At 35.5% G+C, this 19,765-nt stretch overlaps 4 protein-coding genes across 4 annotated transcripts; 2 read left to right on the top strand and 2 right to left on the bottom strand.

The window, feature by feature from the left end:
• LOC112792102 (phosphoethanolamine N-methyltransferase 2) lies at positions 1-5,935 on the top strand. Its single transcript, XM_025835192.3, has 12 exons — positions 1-328; positions 423-541; positions 1,420-1,557; positions 1,681-1,818; positions 2,147-2,290; positions 2,597-2,707; positions 2,814-2,955; positions 4,017-4,297; positions 5,071-5,232; positions 5,319-5,372; positions 5,469-5,543; positions 5,632-5,935. Exons 1-12 carry the CDS (start codon positions 319-321, stop codon positions 5,728-5,730), a joined length of 1,473 nt encoding a protein of 490 aa, XP_025690977.1. The 5' UTR covers positions 1-318; the 3' UTR covers positions 5,731-5,935.
• A 2,197-nt stretch (positions 5,936-8,132) lies between these two features.
• LOC112792103 (ERAD-associated E3 ubiquitin-protein ligase component HRD3A) lies at positions 8,133-14,403 on the bottom strand. The gene is made up of 6 exons (XM_025835193.3): positions 12,606-14,403; positions 11,952-12,443; positions 11,309-11,524; positions 10,569-10,892; positions 10,197-10,439; positions 8,133-8,668 (listed from the first exon to the last, which is right to left on the bottom strand). Exons 1-6 carry the CDS (start codon positions 13,164-13,166, stop codon positions 8,447-8,449), a joined length of 2,058 nt encoding a protein of 685 aa, XP_025690978.1. The 5' UTR covers positions 13,167-14,403; the 3' UTR covers positions 8,133-8,446.
• A 352-nt stretch (positions 14,404-14,755) lies between these two features.
• LOC112792104 (uncharacterized protein At3g17950) lies at positions 14,756-15,759 on the top strand. Its single transcript, XM_025835194.3, has 2 exons — positions 14,756-14,899; positions 14,982-15,759. Exons 1-2 carry the CDS (start codon positions 14,816-14,818, stop codon positions 15,435-15,437), a joined length of 540 nt encoding a protein of 179 aa, XP_025690979.1. The 5' UTR covers positions 14,756-14,815; the 3' UTR covers positions 15,438-15,759.
• Positions 15,760-18,592: 2,833 nt separating this feature from the next.
• LOC112771561 (uncharacterized) lies at positions 18,593-19,081 on the bottom strand. Its single transcript, XM_025816341.3, has one exon. It carries the CDS (start codon positions 19,079-19,081, stop codon positions 18,593-18,595), a length of 489 nt encoding a protein of 162 aa, XP_025672126.2.
• Between the last annotated feature and the right edge of the window lie 684 nt (positions 19,082-19,765).

Raw genomic sequence — 19,765 nt, forward strand, 5'->3', positions numbered from 1 at the left:
GAGAAGGGAAAAGCTAAGAGAAAGGCTTGCGTAGCGTGCAGCGTATAAAACGGGTAGGGGAGAGGAGAGGAGAGGAGAGAAGAGAAGAGAAGAGAGGAGGCCCGTGTGTAAATGTGTATTGTGAGTCTGTGAGCGATATCATATCATATGCAGCAAAGAGGGAGAACTAATAACCGAAGATCAAGGAGCTTCACGAGGTCTCGTCTTGCCATAGAGGGCTCTTAAGTTATTACATCTTCGCACACATACACAATTCACCCAACCTATTTCATTCTTCTTCTCCCCTTCAATTCCATTTCCATTCTGTGTCTGCCGGCCATGGCTTCAGGTCCAACCGCATTTCTTCTCATTCACTCTCCTTCTACTTAATAATATTCCATGAACATGAATCAATTGCGTTTCATTTGCATCTGCCATTGCAGGTATGGACGAGCGTGAAGTTCAGAAAACCTACTGGATCGAGCATTCGGCTGATCTATCGGTGGAGGCCATGATGCTCGATTCCAATGCTTCCGATCTCGACAAGGAGGAGAGACCTGAGGTACATTAACCTCCATTGGATTCACTGGCTCGTTCTATCAATGGTTTCTTGTGCTCACTTTTTTTTTTTTTGGTATTTTTTCTTGTGCTCACTTAATTGAATCTTTGATTGAATTTCCTAATAATATAAATATTAAAACATTTCAGATATGTTCTCTCCTCAACTTCATTTCCTAATATCACATTATTGTATGACTACTCTCTCTTGCTACTTTTAAACCAGAATTGATTGTTATTATTATATTTATAACTTGTTTGGTTTCTTAAGATCAAAATCAATTCTTATCAAGTTATCAAAAAAAAAAAAAAAAAAAACACAATGCTTACCTCTAGAATTAGGGTTTTTTATTTATCATTAGAAATTGTAGAATATCACTCTTTTTATACTGGGAAAAAAAAAAAAGAACCAGTTTTCCTATATTTAAATAAATTTGTAAAAATAATATTTAAAATACTGTAAATCTGATTTCAGTAGTGTATCAACTTTTGTTTTAGAAGTTGAACTAGTAAGCACAATTAGGTTTTAGCTTTGAGCTGTAATTGAAACAAACCAGAGAAGGTGACACATTATGCCAAGAATCAAGATCACTTTAAGAAAACATAAATCGCTTTATTTTGAAATCAATTCTGATAGAATTTAATTTTATACAGAACTAATTCAACACCCACCGACACGTGTATGCTACTGCATTTAGCTTAAAACTTTGTTGGATATTCATAACAGTTAGCAAAAGCAAATTGCTAATTTCTATTTAAATATTTTCCAGTATCCCACTATCACATATCTTTCTTCCCCACCTTTTATCATTTTCATTTTTTCTGTTTTCTTTTGGTATTCAAAGTCTGTGCCTTTCAACTCATCTATTTTTGTTAACATAGGTACTGTCCCTGCTACCAGCTTATGAAGGAAAGTCAGTTTTAGAGCTTGGAGCAGGTATTGGAAGATTTACTGGTGAATTGGCTGAGAAAGCTGGTCAGTTGGTTGCTCTGGACTTTATTGAGAGTGCAATAAAGAAGGTAAGCATGGTCTTTTTGATACTCTGGAAATTGATGGTTTATAATTAGATCAGGGCAACAAATTTTGTTAATTCTACCCATTGTCAGGTAACCTGAATTAGTTATCTCCCATAATTTTTGTAGAATGAAAGCATTAATGGACACCACAAGAATGTCAAGTTCATGTGTGCTGATGTCACATCTCCAGACTTGCATATCTCTGAAGGATCGGTTGATGTGATATTCTCAAACTGGTTGCTTATGTACCTTTCAGACAATGAGGTCAGCTTTCTTATTATTGAAGTACATGAGTTTTGTGATTTTGTTTTACAGTTAGGCTTGTCAAAATAAACAGGATGTACCCGCTTGAAGTAGTGGTACATGGTTCCAAATTAATTACAAGGAGTTTGTAAATTTCCAATATCAATTTCAGTTGTGAAATTAAATTGAACGTCAATATTAATGGCATTCATTAATTCGTCTGTTCTATTTCTGGCCTCCGCATTTTGCTATTTATTACAAATGATTTTTTTCCTTTATCTGTCTTCCATAGGTGCACCTGGCTTCATACCATTACTTGATGCTTATTTTTCCTTCAATTTCATTGTAGGTTGAGTGTTTAGCAGCGAGGATGATAAAATGGTTAAAAGATGATGGATGTATATTTTTCAGAGAATCTTGTTTCCACCAATCTGGAGATTCAAAGAGAAAATACAACCCTACTCACTACAGGGAGCCCAGATATTACACAAAGGTTTGTTGTTTGGAGTGCACAACCCAACTCCCTAATTTTTTTCTTTCTGCAAATTGAGATGATATGGGGAGTATGCATTGATGGAGCAGGGCAGAGTAAATGCGCATTGTCCCATATCTGCTTAATTAGTTGACTTCGAAATCAGTTGGATGAAGAAATTGTCTTCATAGATGCAATTCGCTAATCCTTATTGCAAGCAAAATTGTCTTCAACTTGTTATACCGCATCTTCTTGATGTTCTGTTTAGAATACATGTGAAACTGATCACACATTCTTTTTATCTGTCTATATCTGTTTTACATGCAGGTATTTAAAGAATGCTGCATGAGTGATAATACTGGGAATTCCTTTGAACTTTCTCTTGTGGGATGTAAATGCATCGGAGCTTATGTTCGGAATAAGAAGAATCAAAACCAGGTAACAAGATTCGTTTTCTATTTGTTTTTATGATTTAGTCATCTTAAATTCAGCTTATCATAATGATTGACAATATATATGCATAAATAATATCTCTGTTGCACAGATTTGCTGGATATGGCAGAAAGTTAGGTCACATGATGATAAGGGGTTCCAGCGATTCTTGGATAGAGTTGAGTATAGCAATGAAAGTATTTTGCGATATGAGCATGTGTATGGCAAAGGCTTTGTGAGTGTCGGAGGACTTGGTATGCCTTTACATTTTTACCTTGCTATCTCAGATATGTTTAGTTTTTGTTAAAATTGAAGAATGATCTTCCTTGGTGTCAAAATACATCTTATTCTTTGCAAGAATAAGCTTCCCTTACAGTTACTTGGCTGTGGTTGTTGAAAGGTTTCATGTGCACTTACTAAACTAGCATCAAATCATTATATTGCTCATGCAAAAGCTGAAATACATTACTGGTTGACTTGTCATTTAAGTTACTTGTTCCATGACTACAAGTTCTAATCTGTTTTGTCACCTCTTTTGCCTTTAGGAACACAATGTAGATTGATTTTGGATTTATAGGAGAATGATTATGTGCACAAGAAAGAGATTTACCAGTGACAATAAATAAAAGTGAAATCTAGTATTTCTAATCTTTTTATTTTGAATATTGGATCTTCTTTGACTTGTCACTTAATATCATTATAATTGACTTAGCTTCTTAATATATTGCTGCCTTTGTCCAATAATAACTGTCCTTAGCAAAAATTTTTGTCCTAAATTATTTAGAATTTGTGAATATCTATGAAGCATCAATTGATATTTTTCTAGCTTTACCCTTGTATTTATTAACTCAATTTAATATAGTAATCATACATTAATGGAAAAATGTAAAGGGTAATTTAGTCAAAATTAGCTGATCTTTTTCCACATTTGAGTCAATCTAATGATTTCTTAATCCTATTGTGAAAACCTTAACAGAAACTTACTAGTGGATGGGAGTAGTATATTCGACTTGGGGACATTTGGTTAGTGATGCTAAAAAAAATATCATTTTACAAAATGTAACATCTTGAAGTCTTATAAATATGAATAACCAAAATTTGACGAAATCAAGTTGTGGTGGTGAATGGAGAAAGTACTTGGCTACTAGCCATTCTTAACTTGTTCCTTACTGAATTTCTTTGCCCAAAAAGCATTGTCATTAATATTATTTTTTTCTATGAAGAACCTATTGTTTGGATTAGGATTTTTTGTTGTTCTTTACTTTCACATCGTTTATTTTATTTGTCCATGTGTTTGTGTTTCTTGCTTGGCCAGAAACTACAAAAGAATTAGTGGCAAAGTTGGGACTAAAGCCTGGACAGAAAGTTCTGGATGTTGGTTGTGGTGTTGGTGGAAGTGACTTTTATATGGCTAAAAATTTTGATGTTGAGGTTGTTGGCATTGACTTCTCCATAAATATGATTTCTCTTGCTATTGAACGCGCTATTGGACTCAAATACCCCGTTGAATTCGAATGTGCCGATTGCACTAGAAAAACATATCCAGTGAACACATTTGATATAATCTACAGTCGTGATGCTCTGTTGCACATTAAAGTAAGGAACCAAGCCTTATTTTTCCTTTTAAATTTGATTTTTTATTTTTTATTATTATTATTATTTTTTAAATCAAGCTTTTTGTAAACTCACATGATAGTTGAAAATTGTTAAATAACAATTTAGTCAAACATGTCAAATTATCTAACAATTTTTAAATATCAACTTCATATGTGAGTCTCTACCTTAACTCATTCTTTGCCTTCTAAATTATTAAATGTGTTTGTTTGGATTTTTTTTTTAAAAAAAATTAAAGAAAGTAATTTTATATGTATATGTATAGAAAAATGATTAAGAGTCTTAACTCATCTTTCTAATTTCTAAATAAAAAAAAGTTTTGAATATTTTTATCTTTTTGATATTTAAAAAAATAACATATTGAATGTTTACTTATTTATGTATTAGGAGGATAAATTAGAATTCCTAGTCATTACTCATCATTATAAGGGTGTTGGGACACAATTTTTAAAAAGTACTTAAAAAAAATCTATTTTAGCAATATGTTGCTTTTTTAAAATATAAAAATTAAGAAACAAATCATGGATTGTATCTTAGAAAAATTACCTATATTTTCCATCCAAATATAACTTCTTTTGCTAATTAAAAAAAAAAAAGATTTTTTTAAAGATAAAAGAACAAGTACTTTTTTCAAAAGTAGACCTCTTGATTTTGAGAATATATGCTATGCCTTTTTTCCCCCCTACAGTTCATTTAATTTTTATTTTTAATGCCTCTGATATCTGTTTTCTGCAATTTACTGTGGATTAATACAGGATAAACCAACACTATTTAAATCATTTCACAAGTGGCTGAAGCCGGGTGGTATACTTCTAATTACTGATTACTGCAAAAATGCTGAAAATCCATCAGTAGAATTCGCTGATTACATTGAAAGAGGCGGATATCATCTCCATGACATTAAAACGTATGAGCAGGTATGGTTGCGAGCGCTATTGCCAACATCATCAGTCTTGTTTTTGTCTATTTGTTTGACAAAACGTTGTGTATTTAAAATCGTCAGATGCTCGAGAATGCTGGATTCGTTAATGTCATTGCTGAGGATCGAACTAATCTGGTTTGTTTGACCCCATAATTTACTTGGCATCGTGATTTTTGGTTGTCGTAGTCCTCGAGTTGTATGACTATTAATTTTAATAATTGTGTGGTTCAGTTTGTGGAAACACTGCAGAAGGAGTTAAATGACCTTGAGAAAAAGAAGAATGAATTCGTTGATGACTTAAGCGAGGTGGGTTTCTCATTCTTTTTATTAATGATTTGAGTTTTGACGTAGTTTGTGAAGCTTCAGATATTATCGGGATTTTGACTTTTTTCAGGAATACTACAATGAAACTGTTAAAAGGTGGAAGGGAAAACTGAACAGGGGTGAATCTGGAGAGCAGAAGTGGGGCTTCTTCATTGCGAAGAAAGAGTGATGTGATGAATTTTTCTTTTTCCTAATGCCTTCTAGCTCATATATTGTGTACCGTATCAACACGGTTTTCCGGATAATAGTTTGAATAATTATTAGTTATTTGTATAACTAGACAAAAATTATGTATTATGCTGTTAAGACTTGAGAACAAATAGAGAGAGTCTGCTCATGGAGTTGAATATTATTATTATTACGTTTACTTGGCATTACGGCTTCCATGGCAAAGTAGTATGCAACTTTCTAGTTGTGCGTTTTATTAAGAAGTTTTGGCTATGTTTGAGAAATTTTAATACATTGTGTTATGAAGGAGAGGGATGATTTACTTAAAAAATTACTCTTTTCTTGTCCCTCATGATGAGTGATGAGAGACATTTAAATACTTCCTAAACATATTATTTAAATCTGACCATGCCACTTGTACCCTTCTCTTCAATTGCAACTCTTCGAAAACATGCATGTCTGACTCATATTTAAATAAAGATTTAATTATTTGTAGGTTTCTATAATTTTATTGGATTTTTAATTAGATCTTTATATTTTTTTTCTTTTCGACTGAATTTCTATATCATATCAAATTTTGTAATTAAATTACAGCAAGAAATGTTTAAACTAATAGAATATTCCATTAAACAAAACGAATATGTCTCACACTTAATTGAATATTCTGTATAATTTAATAGAATATTCCATTAATTTTAACGTTTGAGAAAAAAATAAATTGATCCCTGACTTTTTGATCCACGGGCATTTAAGTCTTTGAAGATTTGAAAATACATTTAAATTTCTGATCTCTTCAATATCTGAACATATTGATCCCTGTCCTTGAGTCTAATTTATAAATTTTAAAAACTCACATGTGTATCCATATCAACCAATACAATGGGAGTTATGTTTAATTTTTCTGTTAAATCTGATAAACTCAAGTGAACATGAGGGATCAATATGTCTAAGTTTTAAAAAAGTCAAGGACTTAAATATATTTTCAAATTCTCGAAAACTTAAATGTCAGCGGATCAAGATGTCAATGACCTATTTATCCTTTTAACGTTTTTGTCAAGATAAAGACTTAGTTACATATAAAAATCTAATTAAAAATAAAAAAATATAAAAACCTAATTATAAATCCGGTAAAACTATAAACATTGACAAAGTAATTAAACCTTAAATAAAAGTGCATCAAACCTAACAGATGTTCTTATAAGGAAAAAAGAAATATTGAATCATCAGTTTCCAACTTTAAAGTGTGTGTTTGGATTTACGTTGGACAAACTGAAATATAGAATTGATTTTGGATAGAAGTGAGTTTGTGTCAGCATTTATGTTTGATAATTTTTACTAAAGTTGATTTTGATAAAATAAATATTATTTAGATAATATTAATTAAAATCACTTCTAGATAAATAATTAATTAATAATTACTAAAATAATATAATATTAAATTATAATATTATTTTTTAAGTAAATTTAATCTTTTTTTATATTTTTTAGTATTTTTTATATAGTATTTTTTTATAATACTCTATTTTAATATATTATAATTTTTTATTATTATAATAAAATTAATATTTATTTATGAAATTAAAAATAACATATAAAAATTGACAACTTTTTAAGTATTTTTTTATAATAAAAATTAATATATTTATTAAATTAAAAATAATATATAAAATAATATATTTTATTACTCTTTGTAAGTATTTTTATTTTTTACAAGTTATATTTTTATTATTATTTATAATTAACTTTTTATTTAATTTATCATTTTTAATAGGAACAATAATATATATTATAAAAAAATTAAAATAGTAAACAGTGCACAAAAATTAGAATAATTATTTTAATATTCTCAGTATTTATTTAGAAAAAAATTATGGAAAAACCAATAATAATTAGCAACAAACCTAAATGTAACGTTGAGTAAACGCAGAAGCTATAGCTTCTAGTGAATGAGCTTCTATTGAATGAGCTTTTGGGATGCAGAATCACGTTCAGAGAAAAAAAATTGCCAAACATCAAAGAACAGCGTTCAAAGCATTGTAACGCACTTTTATCCTCTCCAACGTGTTTCACAAACACACCCAAGGTTTAAACACTACCTAAATAAGAATCATACGAACCCAACAGAATAGAGACAACGAATGATTACAGCCATAAGCGTACTATGTTTTGAACGTTAAATATGCAATGGATTTATTTGATTACTATTGTGGAGACCTACTGCAGGTGTTGTGATACCGCGGAACATCAATTACCAAACGGGATACACGCTCTGAAGTGTAAACTTCTGGCTCAAATCACATACAGAACTAACCGCATGAACACAAACATCTTTCAACCTTTGTTTATCCATTTTACTTATCTTTGGGGGGCCGGAAGTCACAGGTGTCACTTGCAAGTTGCAACTTTTAGACCAAGAAAAAATGAACTCTGAATAGGTTATATTCTGATTTGTGAAATTACAGTGTAAAGGAAAATCACCAAAGTAATTCTATACGGGAGCTCTGACAATTCCCTCACAAAAGTAATGATGAATATCTACAAATTCACTTCTTATTTCCGCAATATAAGATCCCTATGGTACAAATTTCCCTAAAGCTAGTTAGTTCCTCCCACCTAAGGGGAAGGAGAACCTGGCACCCTCTAAGAGATATATTGAACATGAAATCAAGGCCAACAAAATCACTCTTATACCTGATTCAGGCTAGTAGCGCCATGAACTAATTTGGTGCTGGCACTCTGATGTCATTAGGGTGATTTTGCTGTGCCACCTCTCCAGCCAAAACAGCACCCTGCCTTCGTTGCCTCTCCCGGAGATATAGCACAGTTAAGAGGCATGCAAAAAGGGTGAGAATTGTAGCATTTCCCTCCTCCAAAAGTACATTCTCCACCCATGCCTCTAATTTGGGATAGACTTCTGGCAAAGAATCTATCAGATGGACCTAATAAAAGCAATAAGAACACAGCAATAAGGATCTAGAAAAGTGACATCCAGAATGTTATTCGGGGAAGCAAATTGAAAGTAAGAGCAAGGCTACAAAATGACAGACAATAGAGCAAGATATCAAGGACAGACAAAGTACGAAGTAACAAGTACCCACTGTTGTGTATTTCCTTTAGGGCTAAAGATTGTTGTTGCTGCACCTCAACACAATAAAGTTTTAAGAATCTTATTATTCGCAGCAACAATTTAAAAATATATTTACCCCAAGAATACAAGTTATTGTCCATCATATGAAGGAAAATATAGTGACATGCGCATATATAGCACCAATATAATGTAGTAGCTCATAAAACAACAACAACAAAAAAAAAAATCTTGATTGACAAGGTGGTGTCGAGTACGTGGATCAGTTGATGCCACAGTATTCTATCACAAGATCATATTCATATTTAAACCATTAGGATAAAATCTCTTTCAATAATTTAACCATCTTTTAGGTCCTAGGGTCTGTTTGGGTAAATAGCTTAGACATTCATGTAAAAGTAACACAGAAAAGCAACTTATGAATGAGTTATTTTGTATTTGATGTGTATTCATGGAAGTTTTTCTTGAGAAGCTAGATATTTAATTTCTCAAAAACCACTATAAATGACATTTTGAGAAGTTATAAAATGTCTAGCCAAACATGACATAAAGCTTTAAGGTAGAGTTTGTTTGATGTCCATATCTCAGTGACACATGTCTGCTGTTTGATTTGGTGAGACAGATTTTCAAAGGACATGGGAGGACACGGATGGACACGGAGACACCAAATATGTGTACCTCCAATTTGGTGAGATACTGAGACACAATTTGTGAGACGCTAATTTTTTACTCTTTTACCCTTATTCAATTTATAAATTTTCAAAATTTGGCCTCCTATCTCCCCAAACCTTTTCTGAATGAAGGGTAATTCAGTTTTTTTCAAATATTTGTGTGTCTTGTTCATTATTTTTGCCAAAATATAATACATAGACACAAATATTTTATGTCTATGTCTTTAATGCCTGTGTCTTTGTGTCTATGTCTCATCCTATACATCAACCAAATGGAGCCGTAACTTTAAAGCATAACTTTTGTCTTCTAAAAGTTGAAATAAGCCATTAGGATTGTTATTCAAATGGGGCCGTAATCTTCACGTTGCTCTAAGGCTACTCTCCATCTAATCTACTCACCACTCTCCACATGAGGACCTCTATATCACTTTCCACACATGTCCAAACCATTTAGTATTTTACCCTCTTTATGATAGGCATTATTCGAACTCTCTCTAATGCATCCGCAACTGATCTTATCCCTTCTCCCGAGTACACAGTCTACATAATGAACACAACATTGTCATCACCACAACATTTAGCTTATTCCCTGTTGACTTTTTAACCACCCAAAATGAAAAGAAAACCGTCCATATATCTACGCTTTTGACAGAATATATTGATTGGCAATGAACTATGCTGTATTTCAGAAGATAAACCAAATAAACTCACCAAGAAACTGTCAGCATAGTTCTTACGAACCCACAAACTTGTAAGAGCTAGTGTGACCGGCAACTTTGCTGCAGGATCATGCTCTAGAGCTTCATCATAGTATCGCTTGGCTAGATGAAGGTCAAATGGAAGTCCTTGCCCGTGCTCATACATGTATCCAAGATTGAACATGGCTTGTGCATTTGATTGTGACTTGGCATGCATGTAAGCCTCAGCAGCTCGCTCATAATCCCTGGTAGTACCCTGAGTAACAGAAGGAACAAACAAAACATAAGATAAAGTGGAGAGAAGTTGTAGCGAAAGAGCACCATATCATAAGTTGAATATTCAAAACACTGCATGCAGATGTCGAATTCATACAAAAACACATACCCGACCATAGTAATATGCATCTCCAATGAGTAAAGCAGCATGTTCATTACCCTGCTCAGAAGCTTGCCACCACAGAGAATGTGCACGCTGATGCCTTTCTGCATCAGTGCAAAATCCAGATTCCCCCAAGCACATGCTACGCTCACCATATTTGTCAAGAATCCATGCAGCATTACTTTGTGCCACCTCATAGCCCAACTCAGCCATTCTTGAATACAACAAGAATGCCTTGCCAACATCACCTTTTAAGTATGATTCCAGTGCCCATCTAGACAAAGAACTCCATGGACCCCGCTCTGCAACAAGTTTGTACAGAGCAGTAGCCTAAGACCCAAAAAAAAAGATTTAGCAGGAAACTTATTGGAAGAGATCTTTTATGGCAACTGTTAAGGAATGAAAATATATCAACTCATAAATTTAATCTTGGCTCGTCGTATCCAGGAATTCTACTTCCTCTAGCCCCTAATAACTATGGAGGCAGTGTTCTTATGAATTATACATATAATCTCATGTGATCAGTAAAAACTTTATACATGCAAAACCATTAGGTTTTCATAATATAGTTCTTACATATATGATCAATATATAATTATACTGACAGTAGTTACTTTTCCACTAAATATATGTATCTCTCTCTTACATCCTCCAAAATATACTATGTTGAAAAGAGCTGATTTCAGGAAGTACACAGCAAATACCAAGTGGCACTTGCATGATAAAAAGAAGAGAGAAAACCTTACCAAGGGTATGTTCTTCTTGAATCCAACACCAATATGGAAAATCTTCGCCAGCTGGTAGAATGCCTTTGGTTGACCTTGGTTAGCAGCCACTATAAAGAACTTACATGCTAGTTTCACGTCTCTTTTCACTCCAATTCCTTTGAGATACATGACACCCAAGTTATAGTGCCCTCCAACCTCGTCATTATCAGCAGCCTTTTCAAAGTACTCTTTTGCCTATAATTGCACAGGAGAGAATATACAGGTGAATTCCAATGATAATGATATTGAGTACACAAACATGCACTGTGTTATTGCAAGTGTTAGCCCTCAATCTGCCACCTTAACCCTCCCAAAACGATTTTGATTTTGCAACACTATCCAACGGCATGCCTTCATCATTCTGAATCTATCTGTTATTGCTTATTAGTTCAAGATGATACTATATTAGGTGAACAAAGTGGATTAATAAGTTGTTCACAATCAATCAAAGCTAAGGAAAAGTGCAGTTACGGGCACACATTTCTGTGAATTACTGTATAAAAAAAATGCTGATTGCTAAATGCAAGTAGCTGCTATGGAGGAGGGAGAGAAAGAGAAGGAAGGACTGTCAGTGAAACAATCAGACAAGCAAAGTAGAGGAAGATGAAGACAGACATCTTACTTTAGTGTAATTCTTCTTGTCGACTCCATACCCCTTGACATACAAATAACCCATCCCGTTATAAGCAGAATATAGCTGTTGTTTGGATGCAAGGGTAAGCCATTCAAGGGCCTTTGTGTAGTTCCTCTCCACACCAGCGCCCCTAGCATATATCTCCCCAAGAAGTTCCATGGACCTGGGTTCTCCCTTCTCAACGGCCTTCAAGAACCAGGAGAGTGCCTTGGAATGGTCGCGGCGCAATCCCCGGAGGCCAAAGTAGTAAAAGAGGCCAACTTTGTACATGGCTCCTGCATTCCCCTTCTGGGCCTGGTACTCCAGAATCTGGAAGTCCTCATCCTCCTCCCCTTTTGATTTTCTGAGAGCTTCCTTATTCTCCTCGGCCCCGTTGTGAAGCCTAATAGGTTCAATTACCGGGGAGTCTTTTGAAATCAAGAAACTATTCACAGCTACTTCAGCTAGCTCAGCATAAATCTTCACAGCTTTCTCAAACATCTGCACCCAAATTAGTCAATCAATCAACACGCTAAATTCAATTCAATTCAACTGCAGGATGAAGAGATCTAAACCTATTCTATTGCATTTGCACATGACAACATAACGATCGGAAAAGAAGTAATCAAAATAAGCAAAGAGTTGGAAAGGAAAGGGCCTCACATCTTGGCGAGTGTAGATATAGGCCAAGGCCATCTTGGACTGCATGTTGCCACCATCAGAGGCAAAGTGATGGTACAGGAACGCCTTTGATTTGCTCCTCTCTCGAAGGAGACCCATTCCGGACAAAAACCCTAGCACCGACTGCGCCCCCGGGTAACCGAACTCCGCTGCAGCCTCGATCTCAGCGGCGCCCTCCTCGCTGAGCCTGACGTCGGCAGAGGTGGCCGCGGACATGATCTTAGAGATGCCGGAGTAGTAAAGGGCCTCGGAGTCGGAGGGAGGGTTGGGGGAGAGGGGAAAATCAGGCTCGAAGATGGGGCGCCATGAATCGGGGTCAAGCTCGTGCTCGGACTTGTGGGGATCGGAGTCGCCGAAGTCATCCCAGTCGGCGGAGGATTCGGGATCCGCGGCGGCGGATGAGTCGTCGGCGGGGGCATCCTTGAAGTCCTCCTGAGATAGGACGAGGACGAAGGGGCGCGCCCTCAGAGTGATTGGGAACACACATAAGATCCCTATCACCACACACACGCACAATAACACGCTCCTTGATCGCCCACGCATCGTTTCTTCTTTTCTTCCAAGCTACCAACCAACACAACACACAAAACAGTTATTGATGGAATAGGAAAGTGCCCGCTGCCGCTGCTGTAACACCCACAGTCATATCATCTACTGTTACTATCGATTATGAATGAATTGTTCAGATAAATGTTGCGGCATGGCAAGATGCTGTTGCCACCGCGGCAGGGGCATTACTGGAATCTTATTGCATTCTCTGCTATTCCGACCACTAATATCCTGCCAACTCAGCACCTTTCCTCTCTTATGCGTCATCCCCTTCTTGTTTTGGGTATAGGGGTGTTTGCCTTCGGATTGGATCGGTTTTGAGTTAAAAATTCATCCGATCCGAATACCAATTTATTTGTGGTGCGGTTTAAATTGGATATTTTTAAAAAAAAAATCGATCCGATTCGATCTAGTTTCAATCGGTTTAGATTGGATTAAAAAACTTAAATATATATAACAAGTCTCAACATTAAATTTTAAATAATCAACAATGACATAATAAGTCTCAACAATATCTTAAAAAACTAACAATAACATAACAATTGAAATAAGATTATAGGTTAGTTAAAATAAATAACATTTTGAACATAAAATATTTATTAAATAATAATAATACATGAATAATATGAAAATGTATAAAAAATTGAACATGTTATAAGTATAATTGTAAATATAATAGTAAAATAATAATATTATAGCACATTGTGCGGTTTGGATTGGATTGGATCAGATCGGTTACGAAAATTAGATTCGAATCCAATCCGATGTAGCGGTTTCCAAAAAATAGAATCCAATTAAATCCGAATTAGTGCGCTTTTAATCGATCTTCAGTTTGGACTGGATTGGATGAACGATTTAATTTGAATCGGTTTCGATTTGAACACTCCTATTTGGGTCAACCACCGTCCTAGTTGTGAGTAAACGGGGCCTAAGCCCACTACATGGGCCTTTATTATGTTTTGAGCTTGTATTGGGCTTTGTTAATTTTAGTATTGGGTCTTGAATTAGAACCTGCTCACGACCAAAAACAAGTAGAACCAACTCTAGCTACTCTTTTTGTTCTTGCAATTACTTATTAATTATTTCGACTTTGCTAAGTAGTAGAGCCATAAATCCCCTTATAAGCATATTAGTGCTACTTGAAATTTATTAATTGATAGAAAAGCTTTCCAATTCTTTCAAAGCCAAGGAATTGGCAAAATAATAAAGTGAATGATTAATCATTTTTAAATTAAAAGAGTAGAGTTCACAATTTCAGATATATTATATGACGGTGGGTTAATCATTCTTAAGTTAATTATTTTATTATTTTACCAATTTTTTGGTTTCAGCGGATTTAAATTCAAATTAAAAGGGGAGTTAGTTAATAAACAAGAGTGGAGGAGATTGTAAAGGGTGTGGTGTTGGTGTTGGTGGGGCAGGAAGTTGAACATTATTATGATCATATTCATGGGAAGACGGAACAACCATGACCGAACCCATGGCCTTGAATCCATGAATGTGATGGGTAGCAATTAGCAACGACACGCGCGCGAGAGAGAGAAATCCTCTTTAATTTGATCTCTTTCTCTTTCTCCCTTTCCATTTTCTTGGTAGCAGGTAGCCACTAGCTCGAAATAGCAAGCAAGTGAAGTAGAGTAGTGATGCTTAACCCCGGTGGTGATTTGGTGCCAGCACCATCTTCACCAACCAACTCTTCCGTTTCCTCCTCTGATCTTGACACCGAGGTATTCTCTTATCACTTTCACTTCTTCAGAGATCAATTTCATTTGTCATTTAATAATAATTTGTGGGCTGTGAGTGTGACAGTCAACTGGATCATTCTTCCACGACAGAAGCACCTCACTGGGCACTCTCATGGGGGTCAGCTTCCCAACAATTGCCTTCAGAGCCCCCTCTCAGCCTAATTCCGCCGCCGCTTCTTTTGCCACTATCCCCATCAGGGATCCGGATCCCACCTCAAAGAAGACCAAGAAACCACAAGCACGGTGGTGGCGCTTCTGCAGAGACGGCTTCGCCAAGCCGGCATCGCTCGCTGACTTCCTCGAGGTCGAACGCCGCATCGGGGACGGCGCCTTCTACGGCACAACGGCCGAGTTGGAGAGCATGGTCATTAATTCGCATACCAGCCATGGGCGACGGTTATTTGCCGACGGCAGGGTCCTTCCGCCGCCGGTCGTGGACGACGCGGCATCCACAGCTGGGACTCTTTGTAGCAGATTCCCCGTCTTGCTCACCGGGATCTGTAGCGGAGGTGCGGGATAAACCAACCAAGCCCCACAGCCTTTTTTTTTCCCCGCAAGCGAAAGGATGGGGTTTGGATGGATCATTTTTCTTAGGATTGTTTTGTAGTTTGTTTAATCAATGAGCTACTGTACTTGTACATTACTATATTACGATTTGTGTATCTGTGGCTGTGCTTTCCCTGCATAAAGCAATAATGTTCGGCTTTTCCTTTTAGAACTTTTACTTTTCACTTTTGTTCAAATAATAATAATTTAAGAGGAGTGACAGGGCAGAAAATTTTATAATTTGTAGTCATGAAATAATTATCAATGATGATTTTAATGGTTTGAGATTAGTGGAAGATTTTATCCAATGGTTTATTTTTTTTGGCTGATTACATACCGACCAAAATTTAATAAAGTTGCTAGTCCTATATTTTTTCATAATTTAATACTACATTATGTGCAAATTAGATAATATACTCCGCTAACATTAAACATGTAAAAGAATCACTAGTTGAATTTTAGTTAGATAATAATGAAAAAAAATTTCAACGTGTTCCGGTTGTTGATAACCAGCCGAGTTTATAGTGACTTCTAATATCGATGAGTTACTTGATGAGAGAAATTATACTCGGTTTGAGTCGAATGCTACGTATCAAAATATTTTAAAAAATATATCGACGTTTAAGTCAGAAGCAAGTCTTAATAATATAATAAGAAGTAGAAAAAGTAAATAAAGAACATATGATCCTTTTGTATGTTATTTTAGTTCTTTATATAAAGTGAAAGACTGTTGTGATATTTTAAATTATATTGAGATCTTTGACGAATTCTATACATATCGCTACGTAAGTTATTTTTACTGAATCATGGTTGTTATTTGACTTAGGGCTTACATGCCCAAACTTATCGTTTCTGTTGTTAAGGTATGATGTGCGTATCATAGCCCCAAGCTTGGTCGGTCTTGAGGGAAGCAGGTCGAGTTTTTGTCGCTTGTATATACTCGACAATTTCTTTATGATGAGATGTTGAAGCCTTTTAACACTTGCTTGAGTGGACTAGTGAGTTAACCACTAGACCAACTCAACTTGATTTTTTAACATCCTTGTCGTTTTGGGATTTGGTGGTTTCCTCCTCATCGAGTCGAGGTTGTTGTTTGTCTATTCTCTGAGCCTCGCAAAGCTCTTCAATTTCCATTTGTCCAGCAGCTTTCTTCCGGAACTCAGCTAGCGTCTTCAGCTTTGTTACTGCTATGGTCTCTCGAAATTTACCAGGACGAAGGCCTCTTTTGATTGCATGCAAGTGTACATCCAGGCTAAGGTCTGGGATCGCTATGGTTGTCTTAGCAAAGCGCGTCATATGATCTTCGAGATTTTTGTGCTATCCTTGTTTGATGGTGCTAAGTTAGTCTGATCCATGTACGTATATTTTAGACGCGGCGAAGTGACTATAAAGGCCTCCGCAGTCCTTAAAATTTGAAATAGACCCTGCAGGTAATTTGAAAAACCAATATAAAGCAGTATTATCTAAAAAGATTAGAAAAAAACAACAACGAATAAGGTTAAAAGCACCATTAAAAAAATCATCGCCTTAAATTTAGTAACGTGGATGTGAGGGTCTCTGAGTCCTTCGTATGACTTGAGAGTGGTAGGCAGTGTAAAGTTCTTCGACATTTAAAACTGTATAATGTGTTCTGAAAAAAGATTGGATATTGTCTTTTTTTTTGTAGGGACTATCATCCGGACGAACTTCCACCATGGATTCGTCGTTTGGGTTTGTGTTCTTGGGGTCGCCCTTGTCCTTCTTCCCATTTTGTTGCTGGGTTAGTAAGTCCGTTATTCTTTGAAGTTCCGTTTGGAGTTCTGCATTTTGTGCCAGTAGTTCGGACTGCGTCAGTTATAGGATCCCATTGTCGACAATTCTTGGAGTTTTTGCTTCATAAAAAAAAATTCAATATGGGGGTTAATATAACTTGATCCCATGGTGGATGTCAAATGTTCCGGTTGTTGATGATCAGTCAAGCTCATATCGACTCCTAATATCGATGAGTTACTTGATTGGAGGAGTTATACGTCGACTTAAGTCGAACACCACGTGTGAAAACACTTACAAAAAATATTTCAACACTCAAGTCATAAAAGCAAGTCTTAATAATATGATAAGAAGTAAAAAAAATAAGTAAAAAGCAGATGATTTGTCTATATATTATTTTGGTTCTTCATATAAAGTCAGAGTCTGTTGTGATATTTTTGAATTACATCGAGATCCTTAAAGAATTCTATGCATATCGTTATGTAAGTTACTTTTAGTGAATCACAGTTATTATTTAATTTGGAATTGATGTGTCTGAACTTATCATTTTTGTTGCCGAAATATGATGCGCATATCACAAAATATTTTCACATTAAATTGATAATTAAATTATTAAATAATGTGATTAAATTAGCTCGTAACGAATTTAGACTAAAAATAGAATTAGTTACTTAAAAAAAAGTATAGAAATTTATATGCAAGTAATATTTACGTGAAATTAATATCTATTTAATAATTTTTAATTATTAGTTATTTTGGCTAAATTTTGTTGGTTACCAAATATCTCCTTTAATTTTATAATTAGACAATTTCACGTAAATATCACTTAAAAGGAATCAAATTAATAAGAAAAAGTATACGTTATCAAGAGAGAGTCTGCCAACTATTACCAACACGTGATAAATTAGGATTAAACCATGATTAACTTAGATGTAGCTTTATTTAGTAGATGAACTTCATATCCAGCCCAACTCAAGTTGGTAGATTTTGATAGATAAAAAATTGGTAACGTAGCACTACTGAATTAATAATTGCCTGACTCAAGGGTTAACTTGTAGAGTATAATTGCCTGCTATTTGATAGTAGGTTCCATTGTTTCTCTGATGCCAGCCATTCTGCACAAGCACAAGCAAATATTAATAATAATGGAACTTGAATCCAAAGAGCGTCGGAGGCTGGAGACAATTCCAATAATGAAATGAATCAATTCTCGTCTTTCTAATTACATTAGCAGTCTTTGATCGCGTACAAACTAAAACCAGAGTGTAAATTTGTGTCAAGGAGCATATAGAAGAGGGCTAAATCTAAGGTGTGTGAAACTACAAATAGAATGAGGAGGGCAGGAGAAGAATAAAAGAATCCAAGAAAACATGTATGTATCTAAGCTCTTGATGGACTTTCGTTAATGGTCTCCAGTGCGGGCCTCCAAGATCTCAGCTTCGAGTACGTTTCATCAGTCTCAGCACCAGCATCAGCAAGTGATCGTAGTTTCTCGGGCTGTGGAGGACACATGCATACAAAAAAGTGGCTAAATATTGTATTAGCGAAATTGTTAAGGGTTGGCCTGGATCGGGATGCCTTGTAATTGAAGGAGCTCAACTCGTCGTGGGTGAGGACGGAGTATAGGAGGTCCATTGGCAGAAGGAAGTAGAATTTTCGGCCCTGAAGCTCTTGGTGGGCTAGCAGGCCTTGGATGCGGTGCCCTACTTTCAGGTAACCAGAATCACACACAAAGTGCCCTGGGTATTCAACCATCAGCTCTCCTGCTCTCATTGCTTTTCTGTACGCCTCCACCCTCCCGTCATCCACCAATAGCACCTTAAACACCTCTTTCTTCTTCCGATTGCATGAACTACCCCCATTCCCCATTTCCATACATACATACATACATACACCTTCTTACAATAGTCTCTATTTATATTCTTGCAACCTGCCTACCTGCCTGCCTGTCGCACACACATAAGACTAGCTACTTCATTCTCTTTTTCTTCCTCGGCCTTCTTAGTTTATTGGGTATCTTTAATTTATTGCCATATTTTTATGTTACTTTTCTCTATCTTTAATAATACTCATGTTTGTCGCATTGGAGCAGATTGATATATAAATATATTCAAAACTAAAAAATTTTCCATCTGACAGCAGATATGAGGACAGAAAGTTGGTATGTGGCTTTAGGACTTTTAATTATAATCTTTTTGTGACTGTTCCTCGCCCACCTGTGCAATTTAAGGATCATCTTCTTTTCTAATTTCAATGTTAGTTTGAAAATGCCACAAATGAAGGAAATATATATGTCCAACCTGTCACTAATTTGGCCTATATGACTTTAATAATATTTGGGAATATGAATGCACATACATGATACATCTGCTATTTGCGGGCACCACCCTTCTGATCTGTTGTCTAGTTTATTGGAGTGCACATGGAGAGGACTGGAGTATAGATAATCTCTCGACCTCACTTAGGACACCACCAAGCTAATGATTAGTTATGGTATCTAGCATTAATTAGCAATGGTTTGATTTTGTAGCATTAACAAAATGGACCATGAAC

This window comes from Arachis hypogaea, chromosome 13, assembly GCF_003086295.3.
Source record: "Arachis hypogaea cultivar Tifrunner chromosome 13, arahy.Tifrunner.gnm2.J5K5, whole genome shotgun sequence".
Classification (NCBI taxonomy): Eukaryota; Viridiplantae; Streptophyta; class Magnoliopsida; order Fabales; family Fabaceae; genus Arachis; species Arachis hypogaea.

Bases quoted from the DNA above. Each gene is read 5' to 3' on its own strand.
- LOC112792102 (XM_025835192.3), top strand. The intron at 1,819-2,146 runs GTCAGCTTTCTT...ATTTCATTGTAG, and splicing joins TGTACCTTTCAGACAATGAG to GTTGAGTGTTTAGCAGCGAG. The intron at 5,373-5,468 runs GTTTGTTTGACC...TGTGTGGTTCAG, and splicing joins CTGAGGATCGAACTAATCTG to TTTGTGGAAACACTGCAGAA.
- LOC112792103 (XM_025835193.3), bottom strand. From the start codon at position 13,166: ATGCGTGGGCGATCAAGGAGCGTGTTATTGTGCGTGTGTGTGGTGATA. The intron at 10,440-10,568 runs GTATGTGTTTTT...TCTGTTACTCAG, and splicing joins ATGCATATTACTATGGTCGG to GGTACTACCAGGGATTATGA. The intron at 8,669-10,196 runs GTGAGTTTATTT...TGCTTTTATTAG, and splicing joins ACTATGCTGACAGTTTCTTG to GTCCATCTGATAGATTCTTT.
- LOC112792104 (XM_025835194.3), top strand. From the start codon at position 14,816: ATGCTTAACCCCGGTGGTGATTTGGTGCCAGCACCATCTTCACCAACC. The intron at 14,900-14,981 runs GTATTCTCTTAT...TGAGTGTGACAG, and splicing joins CCTCTGATCTTGACACCGAG to TCAACTGGATCATTCTTCCA.
- LOC112771561 (XM_025816341.3), bottom strand. From the start codon at position 19,081: ATGGGGAATGGGGGTAGTTCATGCAATCGGAAGAAGAAAGAGGTGTTT.